The sequence below is a fragment of the Panulirus ornatus genome, chromosome 48 (assembly GCF_036320965.1).
Source record: "Panulirus ornatus isolate Po-2019 chromosome 48, ASM3632096v1, whole genome shotgun sequence".
Taxonomy (NCBI): Eukaryota; Metazoa; Arthropoda; class Malacostraca; order Decapoda; family Palinuridae; genus Panulirus; species Panulirus ornatus.
Genome location: NC_092271.1, coordinates 10,399,502 through 10,420,626, shown reverse-complemented (window position 1 = coordinate 10,420,626; position 21,125 = coordinate 10,399,502). Strand labels below are relative to the sequence as shown.

The following is a 21,125-nucleotide window of genomic DNA, read 5'->3' as shown; positions in this document are numbered from 1 at the left end:
CTCTCACTAACCCCTGACTTTACTCCCCAGACATTCCCAAACCACTCTTCCCCTTTACCCTTGAGCTTCGTTTCACTCAGAGCCAAAACATCCAGGTTCCTTTCCTCAAACATACTACCTATCTCTCCTTTCTTCACATCTTGGTTACATCCACACACATTTAGGCACCCCACTCTGAGCCTTCGAGGAGGATGAGCACTCCCCGCGTGACTCCTTCTTCTGTTTCCCATTTTAGAAAGTTAATACAAGGAGGGGAGGATTTCTGGCCCCCCGCTCCCGTCCCCTCTAGCCGCTTTCTACGACACGCGAGGAATACGTGGGAAGTATTCTTTCACCCCTATCCCCAGGGATAATATACATATATATATACATATACACATACACACACATACACATACATAAGCACATATACACACACACACATACATATATATACATATGAAAAATGTAAGAAACAATTTAGAAAACTGAAACTTCTAGCTTGAAATGAAGGAAAAAAAAAAATGAATGTCACATAATGGTTCAACCTCTGGCTATGGAAAAAAGGAAATGTATAATTTATTTACACAAACGTCAATAGCAGTTCTCATCAAATTAACCACTGTATCAATAAGCTTCAATGTCTAAGCTACATACATACATATATTCAAAAGAGTGCGTAGAATAGCATGCACTTAAATGTTTCATTATAACTGTCATCATTCTTACTATCAGTTCCATTTTTATCATTAATGCTAACCATCAACATTTATCATTATTATCATTATTATCATTATTATTATCATTATCATTATTATTATCATTATTATTATTATTATTACCATAATTATCATTATCTTTATTTTTTTCCATACTATTCGCCATTTCCCATGTTAGCAAGGTAGCAGAAGAACAGAGGACTGAGCCTTTGAGGGAATATCCTCACTTGGCTCCTTCTCTGTTCCTTCTTTTGGAAAATTAAAAAAGAGAGGGGAGGATTTCCAGCCCCCTGCTCCCTCCCATTTTTAGTTGCCTTCTATGACACGCAGGGAATACATGGGAAGTATTCTTTCTCCCCTATCCCCAGGGATGATTATCTTTATTATCATCATTATAATTATTATGGGTATGTGTGAGGGTATAGTAGTCCCAGCAATGTTGTATGGATGTTAGGCATGGGATACAGATGACGATGTCCAGAGGAAGGTGAATATGTTGGAAATGAAATGAATGAGGACAATATGTGATGAGGTAGTTTGAATACGTAAGTAATAAAAGGGTAAGGTTTTAAAGTGGTAATAAAGAGAGTGTGGATGAGAGAGCTGAAGAGGGTGTGATGAAATGGTTTGGACATAAGGACAGAATGAGTAAGAGGTTAACAAAGAGGATATATGTTTCAGAACTGGAGGGAACAAGAAGATGAAGACACATCTGGAGATGTAGGGATGGAGTGAGAAAGAATTTGAGTGATCAGGGACTGTATGGGATAGAGTGGAACGATGTGGCATACAGTAAATGACACGCTGTCAACGAACTGAACCATGTCATGTGGAGAATCTGGGGTAAACCTTGGAAATGAGTGAAAATAATTGGGGAAGAGGAAAAGAAGGATGTGCATTTCTACTGTCATCAAGAGCATGGATTGAATGGATCAAGAATAGTGCTGGTGAAAGGAAGACTGGGATTGTGAAGTATGCATGGGTATGTGTATATGCACTTGTGAATATGAAGACTGTATTCATACAGTAAGGATGAAATGAAGCTTTTCTGGAGAAATCTGAATGACTGTATTAATGGTTTTGAGAATGAGATAAACATGTTTGTTTCAGTAATATGAATGCTAAAGTGGTATATGATGAAATTAGTAAGATGGTTGATAAATGAGGAGTTCCTGCCGTTTATAAATGAGAATGGAAGTTATCTGGTGGATATTTGTGCTGAGAAGGGTTTATTCCTTAAAAACACCTTTTTTCAGCACAAGATGATCCACCGATATACATGGATGAGGAACAATAAAAGAGAAGGGCAAAAGGCTTTGACTGATTATGTGGCAGCAGATGAATTGAATTGAGAAATTCTTTGGAGACTCTAACCATTTAACTGTTTTTGTGGGGATAAGGCTCAAGGGAGAAGTGAAGGTATGGTGTAAGGAAGAATGGAGAGGTAAAAGTGTAGGCAACTGAGAAGATGAATCTGTAAAAACACAGGGAAGAGAATGAAAGGGAGGTAACTGAAAGCTTAGATGGCAGTGCAGTGAATGTAGGAATGCAGGTGTGTGTTTAAAATGTTTAGAGAGATAATACTGAAGGTTGTAGAACCAGTAGTTAGATACAAGGTAGTGAGATAAAGGAATAAGAAATGCATGGTGGACAGAAGAGATTAGAAATACTGCAGAAGAGAAGAAAAAGGCATATGGTAGATTGCTCAATATGAATGTACCAGAGGAAGGTCAGCAAAGGAGAAGAGAAGAATACAAAATATGTAAGTGGAATGTTAAGAAGCTGACAGAGGAAAGCAAAGAAAGAGTAGATGAAGATTTTGGAAGGAAACTAAGGTGAAAGTTTCAGGATGATAAGAAACTATACTGGAAGGAGGTAAAAAGAGGAAAGAGGTGGATGTTAGAGTGGAAATGATGCTGTGAAAAGTAATGAAAGGGAGTGGCTGAATTCAAAGGAAGAAGTGAAAGGAAGATGGAAAGAGTATTTTGAAAAACTGATAAATGTGGGAGAAGGGGAGGCAGCAGTTGTTACATGCATGAGTATGGAGGATGGAAGGAAGAGGATACAAGTGCAAGGGCCTATAGCAAAAAGGGAGGTAAGAGGGGTATAATAAGGTTGAAGGTAGTAAAGGCACCTGGAGTAGATGGGATTACAGCTGAAATGCTGTAGTATGAAGGAGAAAGTGTGACAGAGTGGATGTATCTTGTATGCAATTTAGCATGAAAACAAATGGTTATGCCTGAGGACTGGGTGAAAGCTATTATAGTTCCTTTATTCAAACAAGAAGGTGCTTAAGATGTATGCAGCAATTACAGGGGAATAAGCCCGTTAAGTGTACCATAAAAAGTGTATGCAAGAAAATTAACTGATGGAGTGATGGAAGTGACTGAATGCAGAATAAATGAAGTGCAAGGGGATTTTAGGAAAAGTAGGGGATTTGTGGACAGATTTTTGTAGTAAAGATGACCATGGAAAAGTATTTTACAAAAAGTAAGAACCTGTATGCAGCTTTTATGGATCTGCAGAAAGCATATGACAGAGTCGAGTGAAATGTTTTGTGGGATTTGTTAAGAATATGTGGTATAGGGGGGTAACTGTTAGATGGTGTAAAAGCTTTCTATAGAAGAGCAAATGCATGTGTAAAGGTGGATGGAGAGCTGAGTGGAAGTTCTGGGATACATGTAGGTGTGAGGCAGGGTTGTGTGATATCACCATGTACATATATAGGGATGGAGTGATAAGAGAAATGAAAGCACAACTAGGGAAAGGGGGTGCAGAGATGGATTGTGGTGGAGATATGGTGTCCTGTTTGCTGATGATACTGTGTTGTTTGCTGAGAGTGATGAGTACAAGGTTTGTCATTGGGTTCCTCAATAGAAACATAAAGGGTAAAGAAGTAAGCATGGAAGTGAAGAGAGGATTAAGGGACAGCATAGTCCTCCCAACCCTGACCTATGCAGCCGAAAGATGGACATGAAATGAGTCACAGAGGTCAAGAATCCAGGCTGAGGAAATTATCTATTTGAGAAGAGCATATGGTGTGACTAAATGGAATGAAGAGATGTGGTATGGCAGGGAATGTAAAGGGAACGAACAGTAGAGTGGTAGAATGGGTAAAGCGTAATACTTTGAGGTGATTTGGGCATGTGGAAAGAATGCAAGATTGGAAGTCTACAAGGAGGGTGTATGATAGTACAGTTAAGGGGTTGGTGTGACGTGGAAAAATAGGGTGGAGGAATGCTTGAGGGAGAGAAATAGTGGAAGAATGCATGGAATGGTGTATGCGAGGGAAGCATGTAAGGACATGGATAAGTGGAGACTCTTTCGCTGTGGCCACCCCTTGATGGGAGTTCCAGGAGGGAATGGGCATCAAAGATAGAGTTAGATATTTTGTGTGTGTGTGTGTGTGTGTGTGTGTGTGTGTGTGTGTGTGTGTGTGTGTGTGTGTGTGTGTGTGTGTGTGTGTGTGTGTGTTCTTTTACTCTGACTACTCAAAGATACACTGCATCAAAAAGCAATGTTTGGCAAGGCATATCACTCTGAGTACAGTATCATCGAAGAACTTATCATTCCAAGGGAGTCTATATTTCCCTACTACTGGAAGTAGCACAGCCTTTAGAAAGGTTCTGGGTAACATCAGGATTCTTTTCATATCATATTTGGTGGTCCTGGGGTAAAGATAAACAGAAGTTGAATAAATGGGGTGAGAGAGTATCATCAAATTTTAAGGAGAATAAAAAGATGTTATGGAAAGTGGTAAATAAAGTGCGTAAGACAAGGGAACGAATGGGAACATCAGTGAAGGGGGCTAATGGGGAGATGATAATAAGTAGTGATGATGTGAAAAAGAGATGGAGTGAGTATTTTGAAGGTTTGTTGAATGTGTTTGATGATAAAGTGGCAGATATAGGGTGTTTTGGTCGAGGTGGCATGCAAAGTGAGAGAGTTAGATAGAATGATTTGGTAAACAGAGAAGAGAGAGCAAAAGCTTTGCAGAAGATGAAAACCGGCAAGGCAGCGGGTTTGGATGGTATTGCAGTGGAATAACATTGTTGGAGCCACTATTCCTTCAAACATACCCATCTTTAATTTTCGAGATAATGTTCTCGCCTTCTACACATTTTCCAATGCTCCCAGAATCTTTGCCCCCTCCCCCACACTATGATTCACTTCCACTTCCATGGTTCCATCCGCTGCCAAAATCACTCCCAGATATCTAAAACACTTCACATCCTCCAGTTTTTCTCCATTCAAACTTACCTCCCAATATACTTGTCCCTCAACCCTACTGAACCTAATAACCTTGCTCTTATTCACATTTCCTCTCAGCTTTCTTCTTTCACACACTTTACCAAACTCAGTCACCAGCTTCTGCAGTTTCTCACCCGAATCAGCCACCAGCGCAAGTATGCAACAGACTGCATACTTGCCCCTCTCTCCAATACTCTTGCATTCATCTCCCTAACAACCCCATCCATAAGCAAATTAAAGAACCTGCCACAAACCAACATTCACTGAGAACCAATCACTTTCCTCTCTCCCTACTCGTACACATACCTTACATCCTCTATAAAAACTTTTTACTGCTTCTGGCAACTTGCCTCCCACACCATATATTCTTAATACCTTCCACAGAGCATCTCTATCAACTCTATCATATGCATTCTCCAGATCCATAAATGTTACATACAAATCCATTTGCTTTTCTAAGTATTCTCATATACATTCTTCAAAGCAAACGCCTGATCCACACATCCTCTACCACTTCTGAAACCACACTGCTCCTCCCCAGTCTGATGGTCTGTACATGCCTTCACCCTCACAATCAATACTCTCCCATATAATTTTCCAGGAATACTCAATAAAATTATAACTCTATAATTTAAACACTCACCCTTATCCCCTTGCCTTTGTACAATGGCACTATGCATGCATTTCGCCAATCTTCAGGCACCTCACCATGAGCCGTACATACATTAGATATCCTTACCAGCCAGTCAACACAGTCACTCTCTTTTTTAATAAGTTCCACTGCAATACCATCCAAACCCGCTGCCTTTTCGGCTTTCATCTTCCGCAAAGCTTTCACTACCAATTCTCTGTTTACCAAATCATTCTCCCTAACCCTCTCACTTCGCACACCACCTCGATCAAGACACCCTTTATCTGCCACTCTATCATCTAACACATTCAATAAACCTTCAAAATACTCACTCCATCTCCTTCTCACATCACCACTACTTGTTATTACCTCCCCATTTGCCCCCTTCACTGAAGTTCCCATTTGTTCTCTTGTCTTACGCACTTTATTTACCTCCTTCCAAAACATCTTTTTATTCTCCCTAAAATTTAATGAGACTCTCACCCCAACTCTCGTTTGGCCTCTTTTTCACCTCTTGCACCTATCTCTTCGCCTCCTGCCTCTTTCTTTTAACCATCTCCCTGTCATTTGCACTATTTTCCTGCAAAAATTGTCCAAATGCCTCTCTCTTCTCTTTCACTAAGAATCTTACTTCTTCATCCCACCACTCACTACAGTTTCTAATCTGCCCTCCTCCCACGCTTCTCATGCCACAAGCATCTTTTGCGCACGTCATCACTGCTTCCCTAAATGCATCCGATTCCTCCCCCACTCCCCTTACCTCCTTTGCTCTCACCTTTATCCATTCTGCACTCAGTCTCTCCTGGTACTTCCTCACACAAGTCTCCTTCTCAAGCTCACTTACTCTCACCACTCTTTTCACTCCAACATTCTCTCTTTTTTTCTGAAAACCTCTACAAATCTTCACCTTCGCCTCCACAAGATAATGATCAGACATCCCTCCAGTTGCCCCTCTCAGCATATTAACATCCAAAAGTCTCTCTTTCGCGCGCCTGTCAATTAACACGTAATCCAATAACGCTCTCTGACCATCTCTCCTACTTACATACGTATACTTATGTATATCTCGCTTTTTGAACCAGGTATTCCCAATCACCAGTCCTTTTTCAGCACATAAATCAACAAGCTCTTCACCATTTCCATTTACAACACTGAATACCCAATGTATACAAATTATTCCCTCAACTGCCACATTACTCACCTTTGCATTCAAATCACCCATCACTATAACCCGGTCTCGTGCATCAAAACCACTAACACACTCATTCTGCTGCTCCCAAAACGCTTGCCTCTCATGATCTTTCTTCTCATGCCCAGGTGCATATGCACCAATAATCACCCATCTCTCTCCATTAACTTTCAGTTTTACCCATATCAATCGAGAATTTACTTTCTTACATTCTATCACATACTCCCACAACTCCTGTTTCAGGAGTACTGCTACTCCTTCCCTTGCTCTTGTCCTCTCACTAACCCCTGACTTTACTCACAAGACATTCCCAAACCACTCTTCCCCTTTACCCTTGAGCTTCGTTTCACTCAGAGCCAAAACATCCAGGTTCCTTTCCTCAACCATACTACCTATCTCTCCTTTTTTCACATCTTGGTTACATCCACACACATGTAGACACCCCAGTCTGAGCCTTCGAGGAGGATGAGCACTCCCCGCGTGACTCCTTCTTCTGTTTCCCATTTTAGAAAGTTAAAAAAAATACAAGGAGGGGAGGATTTCTGGCCCCCCCGCTCCCGTCCCCTCCAGTCGCCTTCTACGACATATATATATAGATATATATATATATATATATATATATATATATATATATATATATATATATATATATATATATATATATATATATATGTAAGTAGGAGAGATGGCCAGAGAGCGTTATTGGATTACGTGTTAATTGACAGGCGTGCAAAAGAGAGACTTTTGGATGTTAATGTGCTGAGAGGTGCAACTGGAGGGATGTCTGATCATTATCTTGTGGAGGCTAAGGTGAAGATTTGTATGGGTTTTCAGAAAAGAAGAGTGAATGATGGGGTGAAGAGGGTGGTAAGAGTAAGTGAGCTTGAGAAGGAGACCTGTGTGAGGAAGTACCAGGAGAGACTGAGTACAGAATGGAAAAAGGTGAGAACAATGGAAGCAAGGGGAGTGGGGGAGGAATGGGATGTATTTAGGGAATCAGTGATGGATTGCGCAAAAGATGCTTGTGGCATGAGAAGAGTGGGATGTGGGTTGATTAGAAAGGGTAGTGAGTGGTGGGATGAAGAAGTAAGATTATTAGTGAAAGAGAAGAGAGAGGCATTTGGACTATTTTTGCAGGGAAAAAATGCAATTGAGTGGGAGATGTATAAAAGAAAGAGACAAGAGGTCAAGAGAAAGGTGCAAGAGGTGAAAAAAAGGGCAAATGAGAGTTGGGGTGAGAGAGTATCATTAAATTTTAGGGAGAATAAAAAGATGTTCTGGAAGGAGGTAAATAAAGTGCGTAAGACAAGGGAGCAAATGGGAACTTCAGTGAAGGGCGCAAATGGGGAGGTGATAACAAGTAGTGGTGATGTGAGAAGGAGATGGAGTGAGTATTTTGAAGGTTTGTTGAATGTTTGATGATAGAGTGGCAGATATAGGGTGTTTTGGTCGAGGTGGTGTGCAAAGTGAGAGGGTTAGGGAAAATGATTTGGTAAACAGAGAAGAGGTAGTGAAAGCTTTGCGGAAGATGAAAGCCGGCAAGGCAGCAGGTTTGGATGGTATTGCAGTGGAATTTATTAAAAAAGGGGGTGACTGCATTGTTGACTGGTTGGTAAGGTTATTTAATGTATGTATGACTCATGGTGAGGTGCCTGAGGATTGGCGGAATGCGTGCATAGTGCCATTGTACAAAGGCAAAGGGGATAAGAGTGAGTGCTCAAATTACAGAGGTATAAGTTTGTTGAGTATTCCTGGTAAATTATATGGGAGGGTATTGATTGAGAGGGTGAAGGCATGTACAGAGCATCAGATTGGGGAAGAGCAGTGTGGTTTCAGAAGTGGTAGAGGATGTGTGGATCAGGTGTTTGCTTTGAAGAATGTATGTGAGAAATACTTAGAAAAGCAAATGGATTTGTATGTAGCATTTATGGATCTGGAGAAGGCATATGATAGAGTTGATAGAGATGGTCTGTGGAAGGTATTAAGAATATATGGTGTGGGAGGAAAGTTGTTAGAAGCAGTGAAAAGTTTTTATCGAGGATGTAAGGCATGTGTACGTGTAGGAAGAGAGGAAAGTGATTGGTTCTCAGTGAATGTAGGTTTGCGGCAGGGGTGTGTGATGTCTCCATGGTTGTTTAATTTGTTTATGGATGGGGTTGTTAGGGAGGTAAATGCAAGAGTTTTGGAAAGAGGGGCAAGTATGAAGTCTGTTGGGGATGAGAGAGCTTGGGAAGTGAGTCAGTTGTTGTTCGCTGATGATACAGCGCTAGTGGCTGATTCATGTGAGAAACTGCAGAAGCTGGTGACTGAGTTTGGTAAAGTGTGTGGAAGAAGAAAGTTAAGAGTGAATGTGAATAAGAGCAAGGTTATTAGGTACAGTAGGGTTGAGGGTCAAGTCAATTGGGAGGTGAGTTTGAATGGAGAAAAACTGGAGGAAGTGAAGTGTTTTAGATATCTGGGAGTGGATCTAGCAGCGGATGGAACCATGGAAGCGGAAGTGGATCATAGGGTGGGGGAGGGGGCGAAAATTCTGGGGGCCTTGAAGAATGTGTGGAAGTCGAGAACATTATCTCGGAAAGCAAAAATGGGTATGTTTGAAGGAATAGTGGTTCCAACAATGTTGTATGGTTGCGAGGCGTGGGCTATGGATAGAGTTGTGCGCAGGAGGATGGATGTGCTGGAAATGAGATGTTTGAGGACAATGTGTGGTGTGAGGTGGTTTGATCGAGTGAGTAACGTAAGGGTAAGAGAGATGTGTGGAAATAAAAAGAGCGTGGTTGAGAGAGCAGAAGAGGGTGTTTTGAAGTGGTTTGGGCACATGGAGAGGATGAGTGAGGAAAGATTGACCAAGAGGATATATGTGTCGGAGGTGGAGGGAACAAGGAGAAGAGGGAGACCAAATTGGAGGTGGAAAGATGGAGTGAAAAAGATTTTGTGTGATCGGGGCCTGAACATGCAGGAGGGTGAAAGGAGGGCAAGGAATAGAGTGAATTGGAGCGATGTGGTATACCGGGGTTGACGTGCTGTCAGTGGATTGAATCAAGGCATGTGAAGCGTCTGGGGTAAACCATGGAAAGCTGTGTAGGTATGTATATTTGCGTGTGTGGACGTATGTATATACATGTGTGTGGGGGTGGGTTGGGCCATTTCTTTCGTCTGTTTCCTTGCGCTACCTCGCAAACGCGGGAGACAGCGACAAAGTATAAAAAAAAAAAAAATATATATATATATATATATATATATATATATATATATATATATATATATATATATATATATGTAAAAAGGCAGCAGTATGAATTAAGTACATGTGTATATATGTTTATGCTTGTGTATGTTTATATATGTATACGTTGAAATATCTAGGTATGTATATGTGCGTGTGTGGACGTGTATGTATGTAAATGTGTATGTGGGTGGGTTGGGCCATTCTTTCGTCTGTTTCCTTGCGCTACCTTGCTAACGTGGAAGACAGCGACAAAGTATAACATATATAGGGTAAGGGAGAAAGACTTCTACCTTCATATTCCCTGCATGTTGAAAAAGGTGACCAAAAGGGGCAGGAGCAGGTGGTCTAAACCCTTCCTCCCCCTTGTACTGCAGTTTATAAAAGATGGAACAGAAGAAGAAGCCAGTAGGGAATGCTCATCCTCCTCAAAGTTTGGGGCTGGGGTGTCTGACTGAGTGTGGATGTGACCAAGATTAGAAGAAAGGAGAGAACGGCAATATGTTTGAGGAAAGGAACCTGAGAGTTTTAGCGCTGAGTGAAGCAAAGCCACAGGATAAAGGAGAGGAATGGTTTGGGAATGTCTTAGGAGTAAAGTCATGGGTTGTTCTGAGGGCAAAAACTAATGAAGAAGGGATAGCACTACTGTTGAAACAGGAGCTATAGGAGTGTGTGAAAGTGTATAAGGATGTAAGCTCCAAACTGACATCGGTTAAGATTAAGAGGATTGCAAGAGAGGGTAACTTTGAGTGCTTATGCACTACCATGAGAGGCAAGTCTTTTGGGAGCAGCTGATTTAGAGTGTCATGAGTTTGATGCAAGAGACCAGGCAGTAGTGATGGGTAATCTAAATGCAGAAGTGAGTAATGTTACAATTTAGGGTATAACTGAGGTGTATAGGGTACCTCTCTTCATAAAAAGCCCATTTACTTTCACAACGGGCTTCCCACCCATATAATTTCTTCTTTTTCTAAAGCCTCTGAAACCATCATCCTATCCTCCATTGAACAGTGATCAAACATTCCACCAGTTGCCCCGATCAACACATTCACACCCACGAGTCTCTCCTTTATATGTCTACCAAGTAATACACTCTAATAATGGGGGTCTGTAATAACAGAACAATAGTAATCTTTCAAGAAAGTCTTTGCAGACTTTTTTCTATTTCTATAACTAAAATCAATTTGAGAAAAATACATGATGACAGGATTGCTAGTATTTTTTTCTTTTTTAACTTACATTGAAGACTTCACTCATGGACAAAAGTCCACATCAAGGCCAGGCCTTAACTGAAATATGGAAAGGATTATGAATGGGAAAAAAGAGAGACTAGGAAATACATTTACGAATCTTGGAAAAAAGAAAGACTTATCATTTGAAATGTGCCCGGCTATAGTTAGTGAGAAAGACATGAGAAGGTAGAGAGTTGAGTTCCAAAGCCTTGAGTTGTAGGGAAAGAAACAGTCATCAAAAGGGCCCACCCATGAGTTGCCAACAACTACACAGTAATCATGTGACACAGCAGCTTGTCGAGCATTGCATGGTCTAGCTATTAGTGGAGGCATAGAAGCATCCAGCTCTCAGGAGTAAAAACCAAAGTATGGTATAGAATAAAAAGAATGTTTCGTATTCCCAAAAATGGATGCTATTTTCAAGAGCATACTTAGAATCATTGGTCTAATGACCTGAACCACCTTTTATTCAACTCTTGATCTCACCCACCGGCTGATACACTCTGCCTGCCTTCGGCTGAAACCCTTCTTTCAAACTGAGCCACCCTTTTCAAGGGGTAACAGTGGCCCAACACAACTTACTGACCTAGTCAACCTGAACTGACTCTTAAACTGACTTAGCATGAGATGACCCAACTCACCTGGAGAATGGATGTCTGACAATAAGGAGCCTCAAGGCATGGCGGAAAACCCGAGATCGCTCCTTGGTGGTGCTAGGGGCAGGGAAGCGACGGTACACAAGAAAATGAACGTTGATGGCCTCGAACTGTGACTCCTGGTGGAGATTAATCAATGTTAAAAAGATGGTAAAGTAAAAAAAGAAGCAACAGCAAGAGCGAAATGCAAGTTTTCCAAAAAATAATCCATATCAGTCAAGTGAAGGATTTGACGTCATTGTATATTTGTGTAGAAGCACGAATTTGATCTTCCATACTCAAAATATTTGTGAAAAAGATCTTGGAATTCAATTAGCTAATCTCTCTCTCTCTCTCTCTCTCTCTCTCTCTCTCTCTCTCTCTCTCTCTCTCTCTCTCTCTCTCTCTCTCTCTCTCTCTCTCTCTCTCTCTCTCTCTCTATATATATATATATATATATATATATATATATATATATTATATTGTTATTTATCTATTTTGCTTTGTCGCTGTCTCCCGCGTTAGCGAAGTAGCGCAAGGAAACAGACGAAAGAATGGCCCAACCCACCCACATATGTACACATGCATATACATAAACGTCCACACACGCAAATATACATACCTATACATCTTAACGTATAAATATATATACACACACAGACATATACATATATACACATGCACACAATTCATACTGTCTGCCCTTATTCATTCCCATCGCCAACCCGCCACACATGAAATAACAACCCCCTCACACCACATATTGTCCTCAAACATCTAATTTCCAGCACATCCACCCTCCTCCTCACAACTTGCAACCATATAACATTGTTGGAACCACTATTCCTTCAAACATGCCCATTTTTGCTTTCCGAGATAATGTTCTCGACTTGTACACATTCTTCGACGCTCCCAGAACTTTCGTCCCCTCCCCCACCCTATGATTCACTTCCGCTTCCATGGTTCCACCCGCTGCCAAATCCACTCCCAGATATCTAAAACACTTCACTTCCTCCAGTTTTTCTCCATTCAAACTTACCTCCCAATTGACTTGTCCCTGAACCCTACTGGACCTAATAACCTTGCTCTTATTCACATTCACTCTGAGCTTTCTTCTTTCACTCACTTTATCAAACTCAATCACCAGCTTCTGCAGTTTCTTACACGAGTCAGCCACCAGCGCTGTATCATCAGCAAACAACAACTGACTCGCTTCCCAAGCTCTCTCATCCACAACAGACTGCATACTTGCCCCCCTTTTCAAAACTCTTGCATTCACCTCCCTAACAACTCCATCCATAAACAAATTAAACAACCATGGAGACATCACACACCCCTGCCGTAAACCTACATTCATTGAGAACCAATCACTTTCCTCTCTTCCTACACGTACACATGCCTTACATCCTCGATAAAAACTTTTTACTGCTTCTAACAACTTGCCTCCCTCACCATATATTCATATCACCTTCCACAGAGCATCTCTATCAACTCTATCATATGCCTTCTCCAGATCCATAAATGCTACATACAAATCCGTTTGCTTTTCTAAGTATTTCTCACATACATTCTTCAAAGCAAACACTTGATCCACACATCCTCTACCAATTTTGAAACAACACTGCTCTTCCCCAATCTGATGCTCTGTACATGCCTTCACCCTCTCAATCAATACCCTCCCATATAATTTCCCAGGAATACTCAACAAACTTATATCTCTGTAATTTGAGCACTCACTCTTATCCCCTTTGCCTTTGTACAATGGCACTATGCAAGCATTCCGCCAATCCTCAGGCACTTCACCATGAGTCATACATACATTAAATAACCTTACCAACCAGTCAACAATACAGTCACCCCCTTTTTTAATAAATTCCACTGCAATACCATCCAAACCCGCTTCCTTGCCGGCTTTCATCTTCCGCAAAGCTTTTACTACCTCTTCTCTGTTTACCAAATAATTTTTCCTAACCCTCTCACTTTGCACACCACCTCGACCAAAACACCCTATATCTGCCACTCTATCATGAAACACATTCAACAAACCTTCGAAATACTCACTCTATCTCCTTCTCACATCACCACTACTTGTTATCACCTCCCCATTAGCCCCCTTCAATGAAGTTCCTATTTGTTCTCTTGTCTTACGCACTTTACTTACCTCCTTCCAAAACATCTTTTTATTCTCCCTTAAATCTAATGATACTCTCTCACCCCATCTCTCATTTTCCCTCTTTTTCACCTCTTGCACCTTTCTCTTGACCTCCTGTCTCTTTCTTTTATACATCTCCCACTCATTTGCATTATTTCCCTGCAAAAACCGTCCAAATGCCTCTCTCTCCTCTTTCACTAACAATCTTACTTCTTCATCCCACTACTCACTACCCTTTCTAATCTGCCCACCTCCCACGCTTCTCATGCCACAAGCATCTTTTCCACAAGCCATCACTGCTTCCCTAAATACATCCCATTCCTCCCCCACTCCCCTTACCTCCTTTGTTCTCACCTTTTTCCATTCTCTACTCATTCTCTCCTGGTACTTCCTCACACAAGGCTCCTTCCCAAGCTCACTTACTCTCATCACTCTTTTCACCCCAACATTCTCCCTTCTTTTCTGAAAACTTCTACAAATCTTTACCTTCGCCTCCACAAGATAATGATCAGACATCCCTCCAGTTGCACCTCTCAGCACATTAACATCCAAAAGTCTCTCTTTCGCCCGGCTATCAATTAACACGTAATCCAATAACGCTCTCTAGTCATCTCTCCTACTTACATACGTACACTTATGTATATCTCTCTTTTTAAACCAGGTATTCCCAATCACCAGTCCTTTTTCAGCACATAAATCTACAAGCTCTTCACCATTTCCATTTACAACACTGAATACCCTATGTACACCAATTATTCCCTCAACTGCCACATTACGCACCTTTGCATTTGAATCACCCATCACTATAACCCAGTCTCGTGCATCAAAACTACTAACATACTCACTCAGCTGCTCCCAAAACACTTGCCTCTCATGATCTTTCTTCTCATGCCCAGGTGCATATGCATCAATAATCACCCATCTCTCTCCATCTACTTACAGGTTTCCCCATATCAATCTAGAGTTTACTTTCTCACACTCTATCACATACTCCCACCACTCCTGTTTCAGTAGTGCTACTCCTTCCCTTGCTCTTGTCCTCTCACTAACGCCTGACTGTGCGGGAATGGAGTTTAAACTTGTATCTGTGTAATAACTATTTGTACGTTACAGGAAAAAAGAGAGCTTTCCATTCATGCTGCTGCATCTCTTAACCTTCTATTAGGTACGATGTCTCTCCTCGTACTTGTACAAACACAACACACATAACCCAAAGTAAGGTTCCCATTCCTCGATCAACTCAGATGGGAAAATGAACACGTATGTGTGGGCCAACTGCCATGCCCATGATATGGACTCACGCGCGCCCGACCCCGAGCGAGCACGTGTAATGTAAATGGAGAGAGAGAGAGAGAGAGAGAGAGAGAGAGAGAGAGAGAGAGAGAGAGAGAGAGAGAGAGAGAGAGAGATCCTCAGAGCATCTTTACAGACCTACCGTAAACCTATCGGTGTCTGGCAGACCTACCTCAAATCTGAGAGCATCCCGCTCCTGCTGGGGTAGGCTGCTGAGGCTCGCATCATTTTCTCGGTAGTGAGCTAGACGCAGAAAATTGATCATCCAGCTGCTTGACGCTACCTGGAAGACGAGGAACAGGAGGATGAAGTGTGTGAAGGGACGAGGAGAGTTGGGGTGAAGATAATAGGTAAAATCTTGTTTATTTCCTTTTCTGTATGTCTGCCTGTCATCATTTCTATCCCTTTCCCGTCAATCAGTGCTATCCCTTTCCCACATCGCCACTCACTTCAACCTCATGAATATTCCCTCCCGACCACTAAAACTTCACTAATGCTATTTTCCCCTCAACATTCAGCTACGCTATCCCAACCATTACCCTCTCCACCCCACCACAGTCATCCCCCAACAAATATTTTCCCCCAACTAAGATCCTTGTCTATCATTACCCTTTTCACCTTCACTGCTGACAGCCAATTATCTCTTCTGCCCAACAGTTGTCTTTTGCACTACTACCTCTTACTCCTCACCATCAACTCCCTTTCCCACTACCATCTCCATATTATCGTTGCTCTCTCTCTCACATATATCCGTAACTACTATTTTCTCTCCCTTTACCCCGTGCTCTGGTGCAGGGTCAAATTGCCAGAAAAAAATCTCTTGAAACTTAACTGTGCCATCTTTCCTAATTCCTGTTGTAACAGATATCCCAAAATTAATTTTCTAAGTGTCATTAACAGAACATTTACATTTCCACTTCAAATCTCTCATATCCTGCTGAATCTTATTAGAAATGGTGATTCACCTTGGAGATCTCGCACCAGACGATGTTGGGGTGGTGCTTCTGGTCCCACACCAGTGTTTGGATAATCACAGGCGAAGCCAGGGCTGGGTTCTTACGGCATACCTTGCTCACCAGCCGCGCTCGCTCCTCATACACACCCACATGCTCCTGAAGGTACTGTCGGTCCTGTGAGAAGGCTAGTGATAAGGAATAGTGCAAGGCAGTTCATGGTAGACTGGTCAAGGTGTACACGCGATGGAACGCGAAAAGACGTATAACGAACTTCTTAATATGTGGTACATGGTAGGATGGTCATGCTGGCAAAGTCATCAGTTAAGTATGGCGGCAGCTTTGCCATAAGCAGTAAGCTAAGATAGACAGGTCATAGTGGCAATGTCAAGACAAGAATATCAGAAACGATCACAGTGCCCAGGAAACAGTAGAATAACAATAAATGTAATGACGAATGACGAATAGTGATAGAGGGACTCCTTCAAACAACAGCACTATACACGCAAATTGTGACATGTCAATATGATTTCAAGATTAACAGACAGTGCTTCAATGTTCTTATGGCCCACTTCAAGCATTAAGATCTTGCTTCCCAAAAAATGTTCATTGTGAAATGTATTACATTTACCTTATATAACCAGAAATGCAGTGGTGCCCGCTTGCACCTTTTTAAATGCACGACTCGAACTAGGATAGTAAACTGGATATTCGATATATGAAAACATCAATGGAAATGAATAATTTAGAATAACATTCGGCCAACTGACCTCAGGCGTATATCTCGAAAAGTTGATGGAAGCGAAGATGGCGCCGTCAGAGGGTTCCAGCACGGTAGGCCAATACTTATCTCTCGGCAGCACCACTAACGGAGAGTCTGCCTTCCTCTCTCTTCTCTTCTTCAAGTTGATGCTTGGACGCAGAGGCGGAGGATCCTTATTGGAGAGGACCTCTGGCAAGGATATTGCTCTTGCGAGGTCTACGCCTGTGGCAATTTTTTGCGAGGAAAGTTTTTCTGGCAACGAAATGTTTTTGATGACTTGTTGGGGGAGAGATATAATACTACCGAAGTCCTCATCACGTGGCACTTTACTATACAGATCCTTGGTCGAAACATACTTAACTAGGAGGCCTGTGGGCGACCTCTCATACGGTGGAGATGTCGTGTTCATAGTTGGAGCTCGAGAGGGCAACTCTTTGAGTGAGGCTTTTTGAGATGTCTTGCCTTTTAATCTGTAGAAAGTTTTACTGTCACTCAGGGATTCATGATTTTCTAGTTTCTTAGCGAGTTGAGAGAGGACATTATACATCCTTTCATCGCTGTCGCCAACATCGTTTTCATACTTCCTCGTGCCATCCCCAGCGGAAGTGACGGATGCTTGCGTGGACTTGCCTACTTCACTGTAGTTCTGAGTCATAACATTCTGCAGAGCGAACACAGTGTAAGCCAACTCCTGTGCTGCTTCGCCAGTATGTGGCTTTGACCACTCCCGGCGGCCAAGCGTCGTCATACAAATTTACAATGCAAAATAGCAAGAGAAACAAAAAACTTGTTAAAACTATTCTCTTGAAACTTAACCGTGCCATCTTTCCTAATTCCTGCTGTAACAGATTTCCCAAAATTAATTTTCTAAGTGTCATTAACAGAACCTTTACATTCCACTTCAAATCTCTCATTTCCTGTTGAATCTAGTTAGGAATTTTCTACGGCGGCTTTTTCACAATATAGCCTACCATCACCGAACACTCTCTTTAAGTGAATATCTATACTAAAACGGAAGCTCACTGGTTGAACCAGACACACGAATTAGCTAACGTGATCTCTCTACCCAACGAACCTCGCAGGAATACTGCCATAAACAGACAGACAGACCTTCGGTTGGCACATGGGTGTATACCTTTGTCCGCTAGCATAGAGTTGCCAAATAGCTAATTCAACCATAAAGAAATTGTTTTACTAATAATTCGTCTTAACATAGTTTTTTGTTATTCTTTCTATCGGGAATGAACAATCACATGTTTTCTTTGTACAATTAATAAAATCACTCGTACGTAACGAGATGTTCTTTAATCTTTTAGTTCTTTTTTATGTTCGGATCTGATTAACTTCAGCAGAAGAACTGCTTTATAATAATTTGAAAACATAGTCATCAAATTGATACACATTGGCGACTGACAACACGGGCTATTTCTACATGTTAGTCATGTGGTGGAGACCGTTTGTTGTTGCTCTGTGTTGGAATGTCATTGGGCCTGCAACGTTTGGTACAGGTAGGCATAGTTACAATGTGGTAAGGTCCAGAAGAAGAGATTTTGCTGAGGTTTGGCTGAAGTGTAAACGGTGCAAGTGAATAATTTTCTCCTCTACAGGTTCCTCATGAGTGTTGCTTGTTTTATAATGAAATACTGATGGAAAAGGTTTTCCTTTTTATTCCTTTAGGATGGTATCAGGGGAATCTATAGCTCCTCTTTCTTGTAAACACCGAGGTTAAGTCTTTAAGAAAGATTTATCTTAACACGAACAGAACCTTTACGAGACATCACGAAAGAAATTCATTCAGTCATTGTTGTCCCAGAACCAGTATCAATGAATGAGTTCTAGTGTGACTTAAGTGCATTCTAAAACTCTCCTGCGGCTCAAGACTGCGCAGCTACTTCTAGCAGAAGGGATATACAACCTCTTTCGGTGAGAGAAATTCTTGCATGAGACTGTACTACCAATGATATACCATCGCTCAAGATGGTCTTCCACTCGCCGTTTAACCTCGGGCAGGCGGAGTACGGTAACACCACAGGGAAGAATTTAAGGGGAATGTGTCAAGGGCTCTAGAGAATTGATAAATGGAAAAAAAAAAAAAAGCCGGAACTTAGCGGTTTAGTTGTGCTGGTAGTTGAATGGGTAATGGTTCTGAGGACACTTAGAGAATCCTGAGTAAGGACTGGCGGTCACTGACCTTACCGTTATGTTGTGGAGGCCCGTTCAGCCTCAGCGGAAGTCAACATCCGTAGCTCCGCCCTCGAGACAGATGCCAAGTACCCGTACTTACGTTTACAATATAGGGAGGACTCAGAAAGTCGTTAGTTGAGTTACGTATCATTGAATCCTATACGAAAACCGTATTGGTTTATCTCTCTACATATATATCATATGTATATCACTAGAAGCTCTCTGACTGTCCTTTAGATCTCTGTTTACGTGTTAGGATATGTAGTGCGGCCTTGTCTAGATACCCGACTCAAGGAGTTTACAAACTTTAAACAACTGGGAGGTTTACAACGAAGCATCTCTGATATTGATATCCCACGTTCTGTACGCTGTGCGTGTGGAAGGTACAAAGGAATGTAAACTTCAACAATCCACTGATGGTGGTAAAACCTTGAAACCCATCTACTGTGCGAACACTCCCATAACCATTTCCTGCAACATCTTGTTAATGCTCTCCTTTTATGACAATTCTCACATGACACTGTGTGGAAGGCCACATATCTGGTATCAACGTATGTGGCACTGCAGGTGTAGCAGCAGTATGCGCGCGTCTGGTGTGTGCTAATGACCACCTCACACTGATGACCACATTTTAATCCTTCACAGAAAACAAGTAATATTGTGGGTTGAAGAATTTAATAACTCCTTATCCTCGTAATAGGAATATCTGAAAAGAGATAGTTGAAGCAGCTTACTTGGAGCTTTATGCAGTAATCAGCAGTTAACAGGAAAATCTCAGAGAATTCCACAGCTGGAAATAGAATTTATACTTGTATTACTGATCGCCATAACGACTGCTGCAACGAAGAAATGAACTATAGACAGATCACAGAATATGTTTATGTGGAAACATTATGTCATTCCTGAGTAAAGTGTTTTCTTCCACTTCACAGCGGTTGATCAGGACAACCAGCAATATTCAATTGTTGCCTCAGACTGCATCGTCGGATCACCTGGATTCGCTAAGTAGGCTGAGTGTAACAGCTGGAATCATGAGAGGTCACTTGGGAATGAAAGAAAAACTAGAACTGAAGTCATGAGTACATTTCATTGACCTGGTATAGACCTTGATGCTGCAGGCCTCTTGGTGTGTCCCAGTACTGCTGACAATGACAGGACCTCTTCATCAACTCCTGTTATTGTGTTAGAGAGTGAGGGCACTTTTACCTGAGTTACAATGGATGTCGTGGCACCATTCAAACGGTTCCAGACATACCCTGACCATGGCGATTGTTGGTACCAGGCACACACCAGTCTGCCGAGGGTATGTAAATAAGGCGACAGAAGTAAGTATCCTGTAAATCTTCCACACATTTCAGTAAGAGCTGTACCATACATCTGCACTGCACACTCTGGGTATAATCTATTTTTTCATTGCTCCTTCCCCTAACCACCCAGTGAAAAAGAAAGAAAAAAAAAATCCAGAGGCAGGAGCCGCCATCACATGCTGTCAATGGTCTTTTCCAATATACTCACTTTAGGACTAATGTCATTAAACTTCATGGGATTCTCGCAAGGGATAACTCACTTCACTTTTCTTGTGATGAAGGTGGAGTATAAGCTTTTGTAGTGTGTTGTTACAGACGGCCCATGTTCTTTGTTAAAGTTATTTTACATATCAATTTCTATTCTACTTACTGTTCATCATCAACGGTTGTTGTATGGCTCAACATACTGCTCTGATTTTAACTAGAGACCTGAAGTGGGTGGAGAATTATATGGTTGAAAGAATTTTCTCATTTTTCCCTCTCTTAATCCTAATCCAGCCAGCTAACTCTGGTGGAGTCTAGGGACCTCCAGTGTTTTGTGGCATGACTTGGTGCGGCTACTGTCTCTACCCGAGGAACGCATCACTCCCTGCGTTTCCTTTGCTCCTGCC

General features: G+C 41.7%; 1 protein-coding gene across 1 annotated transcript in view; it reads right to left on the bottom strand.

Moving 5' to 3' along the window:
* Window positions 1–21,037, bottom strand: part of LOC139764078 (carbohydrate sulfotransferase 11-like) — a 36,500-nt gene extending 15,463 nt beyond the window's left edge. Inside the window, exons 1-4 of the mRNA XM_071690557.1 lie at window positions 17,031–21,037; window positions 16,273–16,437; window positions 15,480–15,590; window positions 11,869–12,002 (exon numbers count right to left, since the gene is read on the bottom strand). Coding sequence (XP_071546658.1) covers window positions 11,869–12,002; window positions 15,480–15,590; window positions 16,273–16,437; window positions 17,031–17,771 — 1,151 coding nt within the window. The 5' untranslated portion in view covers window positions 17,772–21,037. The remainder of the gene's footprint in view (window positions 1–11,868; window positions 12,003–15,479; window positions 15,591–16,272; window positions 16,438–17,030) is intronic.
* Window positions 21,038–21,125: the final 88 nt, after the last annotated feature.